The sequence below is a fragment of the Podarcis gaigeae genome, assembly GCF_964106915.1.
Source record: "Podarcis gaigeae genome assembly, chromosome: 12".
Taxonomy (NCBI): Eukaryota; Metazoa; Chordata; class Lepidosauria; order Squamata; family Lacertidae; genus Podarcis; species Podarcis gaigeae.
This window is the reverse complement of record NC_139688.1, coordinates 53,149,610-53,155,609: the sequence shown is the minus strand read 5'-3', so window position 1 is coordinate 53,155,609 and position 6,000 is coordinate 53,149,610. Positions and strand designations below refer to the sequence as shown.

The 6,000-nt window shown below is 42.3% G+C and overlaps 1 protein-coding gene across 6 annotated transcripts in view; it reads right to left on the bottom strand.

The window, feature by feature from the left end:
* Positions 1-1,200: 1,200 nt before the first annotated feature.
* The window catches only part of GOLGA4 (golgin A4), a 53,291-nt gene continuing 48,491 nt past the window's right edge, over positions 1,201-6,000 (bottom strand). For 5 of the 6 annotated variants that reach the window (XM_083706231.1, XM_083706233.1, XM_083706229.1 and 2 more), the window contains 3 exons: positions 5,545-5,631; positions 3,645-3,710; positions 1,201-1,918 (listed from right to left, as the gene is read on the bottom strand). In XM_083706231.1, the coding sequence (XP_083562357.1) occupies positions 3,681-3,710; positions 5,545-5,631 (117 nt within the window). In that variant the 3' untranslated portion in view covers positions 1,201-1,918; positions 3,645-3,680. The remainder of the gene's footprint in view (positions 1,919-3,644; positions 3,711-5,544; positions 5,632-6,000) is intronic. The other variant, XM_083706230.1, reaches the window with a different exon arrangement.

The following is a 6,000-nucleotide window of genomic DNA, read 5'->3' as shown; positions in this document are numbered from 1 at the left end:
TATTTTTTTCCTTGATTTTTCTCCTCCAAAAACTAGGTGCGTCTTGTGGCCTGGTGCGTCTTATAGAGTGAAAAATACGGTGCAACTTCCGTCATCCCTGGCAACTAATTAATCAACATCTGGAAGGCCAAAGTTTTCCGACTCCTGAGTTAGGCTGTGTTCAGTTTTAGAACTCCCCAAAGCATCACCAGCTTACAATGATCGAAACAAAAAATTCCTTTCGTGTGCATGCACACTTCTAGCTCATACCTAGAACTAACTTACTTGGTCTTTAAGGTGCTACTGGAAGGAATTTTTTGTTTTGACTATGGCAGACCAACACGGCTACCTATCTGTAGCTTACAATGATGTTTCAGAAGCAGGGTATTAGGCTTTGTGGGTAGTCCACCTATACAGTGGCGTAGCGTGGGGGGTGCCAGGGGTGCCGGCCGCACCGGGCGCAACATCTGGGGGGGGCGCGAGTCCAGAGGGAAGGAACAAGTTCCTTCCTCCGCCGGGCTCCCCGCCGCCACTGCCAGCCTTGCGCCCTAGCGCGCGCGCCCCCGCCGCTGCGGCTGCGCTCCACTCACTGCTCGCAGGAGGAGCAGCCGCTGCAGCAGCGCCGACGCCGCCACCAACACCCGGCTGGGCACGGGCAGCCTCCGCACCCCGCCGCTGCCATCCCCTTGGCCCAGCCACAGGCGGCGGCTGCTTCTGCCGACTGGGAGGGAGGAGAGCTCCGAGGGGCCTCGCCGCGCCCTGCGCTCCCCAAAACCCTCCGAGAGGAAGCTGGCAGGCGGGCGAGGGTCTCCCGGCGGAAGGGGGCGCCGCTGGCTCCGGCTTTCAGCTCAAGTCTCAGCCGCGGAGGGGGGGGGTCGGGCGAGGACGGAGCGCGGCTGGAAGCCCCCGGACCAGGCCGGGGGGAGGAGAGGCGCTTGCCAAGCCCAGATCTGGAGCGTCTCGGAGCGCGGACTCCACCTACAGCCCAAGGAGAGGAGGGGGCGGGGAGGCGCCCGAGGGGAGGGGGCTCCGGCCGCAACATCTGGGGGGGGCGCGCTCGCACTCGAGTGCTAAAATCCAGGGGTTAGGGGGCGCAAATTACTTGCCTTGCCCCGGGTGCTGACAACCCACGCTACGCCACTGCGCCTATATCATTGAGAAAGATGACAGCAATTATTAGACAGTAATATTTGCTATTAAAAAGTACATCAGTCTGCAGCATTGTACAGTAAATAGAAGTTTTATTCTCTCCCAGCTCTGCAAGATTAGCACTGCCAACAGTCAGAGATCAGCTTATGATACAAGGAAGTAGTAACTATTTACAATTTACAGGAGTGTAAATTTATTCCCCACAAAATATAAGTACAAAAGCTAGGAATAAACAAATGAGGTACTGCAATTTGGATTCATTATAAAGCAAGTGCTTGAAAGAAATTTGCCTTTAGCAAACAATCAAGAGATCAAATTGTGAGGGAGGGGGAAAAGTCGAAACAGGTTTAATTTACCAAGAACATCACCAAGGCCTCCTACCCACCCAAAGTATATTGCACAATTATTTCAGGCGATAAAACTGTTAAAAATAAATAGGGCAGTCAAACCATTAATTCTTCAGAGAGATCCTGTGAGATCTGCATTGCAGTGAGGCAAAACATTTATTAAAAAATATTCTAAACCAAAATAGAAAACTGTGTTCAATATAAGCACTCCATCACCGCATAAGACAATCTTTCAAGACAACTGTTTGATTACATTCATGCCCAGCCCACAACCCATCATTGTTCTTAATTTTGCTCATTTCACATGGGGCAATGAATAGTAGTTCTTCTCCTGTCCCTTCTTCATAGAGCTAGTATGGAGATATGATCAGATTTCAAAGAGGCGTCATCTGCTACAAAGTGCATGTGCTGCAAGTTCTTCAAGTGGACGATCGCAGCCAGGACTGGAAGGGAGGGATGATATGAAAAAATTAAAAAGCGCAAGTAAAAGCAAAGCAACAAACTAATTTACGATACAGAAAGACATAATAGGTTTAAGAGGCAAGTTGAAAACCAACTACCCCACAGTTTAAAAAAGCAGTTTACTTGTGTGTGTGTTGCTTAATACAATTCAATATTACACATTTGGCCCACCAGCCAGATCCAGTCCACTCCCCTCCCCCCCTTAGCAAGTGAATGAAAAAGGCACAATGGCATGACATAAAGACTGCAAGGGTCTTGGCTAGGCAGCAGGCACAATGTACTATGGGGCATGGAGCAATATATCCAGAACAGTGGATGCAGGGAAGACACACACACTATCTATCTATCTATCTATCTATCTATCTATCTATCTATCCTGTTGTTGTAGATGTTGTTGTTACTACTACTACTACTACTACTATATGCATATGTATCCCTTATAAGTTCAGTTTTATTTCAGCTAAAATATGGGGTTGAGATATCTTCGAAACAGCTTTTCCTTTGGCTCACTTGACCTCACAGGTGATTTTAATGTTTTGTCGCTTTAGTCTACCCTGAAATGGCCAACGTGGCTGATAACATTTCATTCACAAGAGCTTCATATTATCTTGAGTAATTTCCATGTATAAATATATTGAAGCATATATATGGTCAAAATAATTTGTCCTCTGCAAGTTCCTTGGCTTCTGTAATCTAAGTTAAATAAATTTGTATTTCCAAAACGAACTTCTGCATAATCACATTTTGTACACTTTATTTTGTATCATTATTTAAATTCTGAAGAACCTAGATTTATGTGGGAATTCAGTAGTTGGGGGGCTATGCAAAGTAGAACATGTAAAAATACAGAGGATAAACTTCCCACTTCTACAGCACTGGGACTTTCTGCAGACAGCTTGATTCATATTTTCAGAATTCCTTCCAAAGCAATTCATTACTTGATTTTTAGCTTCTTGTGAATTCAGTTCTATGCCAGATTTCAAAACAGATGTAGAATTCACAGGCAGCTAGAAAAAAGGGGGGCAACTAGCCCTTCCTGACAGTTGTAAACGACTAGTGCAATCAATTTTGAATAATAAACCTATTACTGATTTTTGTGACTCGGAACTTAAGTTTTCCATTCCTTATTACATTTTGAGCATTGAAGTGAAAACTGGCATTAAAATATTTAGGCAAATAAAGGTCAAACTAAACATGACACTGGAAAAGTACAACAGGGTACTGCTGTTGTTATTAAAATACAATAAAATATGCTGGGAGATCCAATCCAATATACTACATGTAGTTTGGTCTGCAGTATATCAGCAATTAGTACACAAGGTAAAGTGAGCCAAAATCAGTGCAATTTGTATCATAATCTTATATTGTTCTAATCTTATGCATCAGATGTGTGAAGCTGCGAGCATGTTCTTCAAAATAATCTCAAATTGGTCCAAGATCAGAAAAAAATGTTATGGGATTAAGAAGTCCTCTTTACAAGTGCTTGCCTTGCAAAATAATTTTGGTAAGAACAAGTGTTCGGCATGTTTGTTAGTGGGAGGGACTAGTTATTACTGGGTGGTAGCCAAAGCTTGTCATACTTACTTAAGTCTACAAATTTCAGTGGGTTTACTCTGTACAACTAACAGTGGATATCACTCACTATTATTAACAAGCATTGTATGTACTAGGCAAAACCAAATATTGTATGTACCAGGCAACACTCACCCACATGCTAACTAAAAGCACTGATTGATGGCTTATTCAGAAGATGCCACTGCGAGGTGAGGTGAACTACAAAGCCAGGAAAAGAACAGCTTAGTGGGTTACTGTGTTAATAAAAGCAATGTGAGTTTAGACATGTTAGACATCTATTTCCACACTGTCAAATTTGTGGACATAGCAAGTGAGATGCCAGTGATTAGCCTTGTCATTTCTCTGCTCTGTACAGAGTTTGACATACGGGTGAAGGGTAAAAACAGCAATCGCAGCCAGCACTGGCACTGCTTTCCAGGGTAAACTCAAGCCAAGTGTTGCCCGCTTCATGCAATGCACATGCACAATCCATGAACCTGCAGAAGTTTGCTTTTAAGCCTAGGATTGTTGTTTCTTGCTACTTTTTCCTTCAGGTGGCTCAGGCAAAGGTCTACTAATTTCTACTAAACCTGCTAGTATCAAAATAGGACTCCAGGGTAGGAACACATGGGACATTATTTTGACAGACACAACATGAAATATTGGGCCTGGTACAGTGGCACCTCTGGTTACAAACTTAATTCGATCTGGAGGTCCGTTCTTAAGCTGAAACCATTCTTATCCTGAGGCGCACTTTCGCTAATGGGGCCTCCTGCTGCGTGCGTGCCTCTGGCACACGATTTCCGTTCGCATCCTGGGGCAAAGTTTGCAACCAGGAGCAGCTACTTACAGGTTAGCGGAGCTCATAACCAGAAGTGTTCATAACCAGAAGCGTTCGTAACCAGAGGTACCACTGTATTCTATTTCCCCCATCTCATCTAACAGCATGCAAAATTATAGAGCCAACAGAAAAGCACAAGTATTAGTATGTATTAAAGCAGGATATGAAAGTAGCCAAACAGGAAAACCAACTGGTGACAATGTTTCAATTTTCAAACAGAATCCCACAAAATATAGTGTGCCACCGCTCGAATAGTTTCCCCATAAAACTGAATTGTACAGAATTTTAAGTCCTTTCTGTTTCCTCTACTTTGTACCTTTGTCATGGTCTTCAAATGGTACTCAGACACAGTTTTAGAACAAAACAATGGTAGCCACAAAAGGTAAATAATTTTGAATGGGATGCTCGCAAACTATTAAGTTTATTTCATATTTATTTCCCATCACATATAACTACCGCTTAAATTGTGAGCTGAAAATGTAGAAAAAGGGAGAAACCCCATTTAAGCTGTTTTGCTCTGGGATCAATGTATTGTGTGAGCAAAAACAGATAGCAGCATCCTTTGCGCAAACAAAAAGAAGAAACAAAGAGAAAGAATTGACAATCATTCATGTGTCCAAGGTCCATGAATGTATCTTGGTTTTATATGGCAAATTTTCCCTTCAGCAATTCCTACACTAAACCCTAGTGTTTAATAATAAAACAGAATGATAAACCTAATGCCTGGATAGTTCTATGATTGTGGACATTTATCACCTTCCTAAGCGCAGATCAATATTATAGGATTTATTAAATTACTTTAATTGAAAAGCATCTTCTTTTCAACATCACAGTTCCCAAGGTGACATGTTAAGTAGGCTTTTGCATAGATGAGTAAAACTGTTGCGGACTTCTTCCATATTAAGACTGACATTTTATAGGTTTCCCTGACTTGTAGTTGTAGTCCAACTGGAAGACAGAATATCAAGCAAAGTGCTGGTGTAGACATAACAGGAGATTTTTTGTCATCACAATCAGCAAAGATGCACTCAGGGTCTTCCAACGTTAAGGTGTTTATTGCTATCACTAAGAGTTTTCCTGCCCTGTGCGAAATCCTTACTTCCAAATACAAAATCCTTCTGCAGGAAAGTTAGGTGACCAATAATCAAAGGGTTTTAATGTTAAGACACACGTAAGAAGCTACTTTTATTTAGTATCTTACTATTGGCTTACCAATGCCCGTGCATCTTCTCGTTCCAAGATTTTCTGTGCTTGGTCAGCAGGGAATTTCAGCACCGTGGTTATAACCTTTGCCATTGTCTGAAGAAGAGGTGAACGAAGTAATGGGCATGATAAGAATATGATCCGCTAAACAGCAGTTTCATTGATTTATAAAAGCACTGTATTTTTTGTAGTCCTTGTGAAAGCAGAGGAATGCATAAAGAATACTTGTGTATACTTCATAAAAATCTGTGGCAACCTAAGGCTAAGACTTTAAAATAAATGCACTACATTAAAAAGCTAAGAGTCTGCAATCCAACATCACCAGCGACTTAAAATTCCCAAAGTGCTTTTGGCCAGAATAGATGATACAGAAATGGATTCCAAACGATCAGTTTTAAAACAATGCTGAGTACAAGTTCAAAACAACAATAAATTCAGTATTCCATCACTTAAGGCTTCAATGTT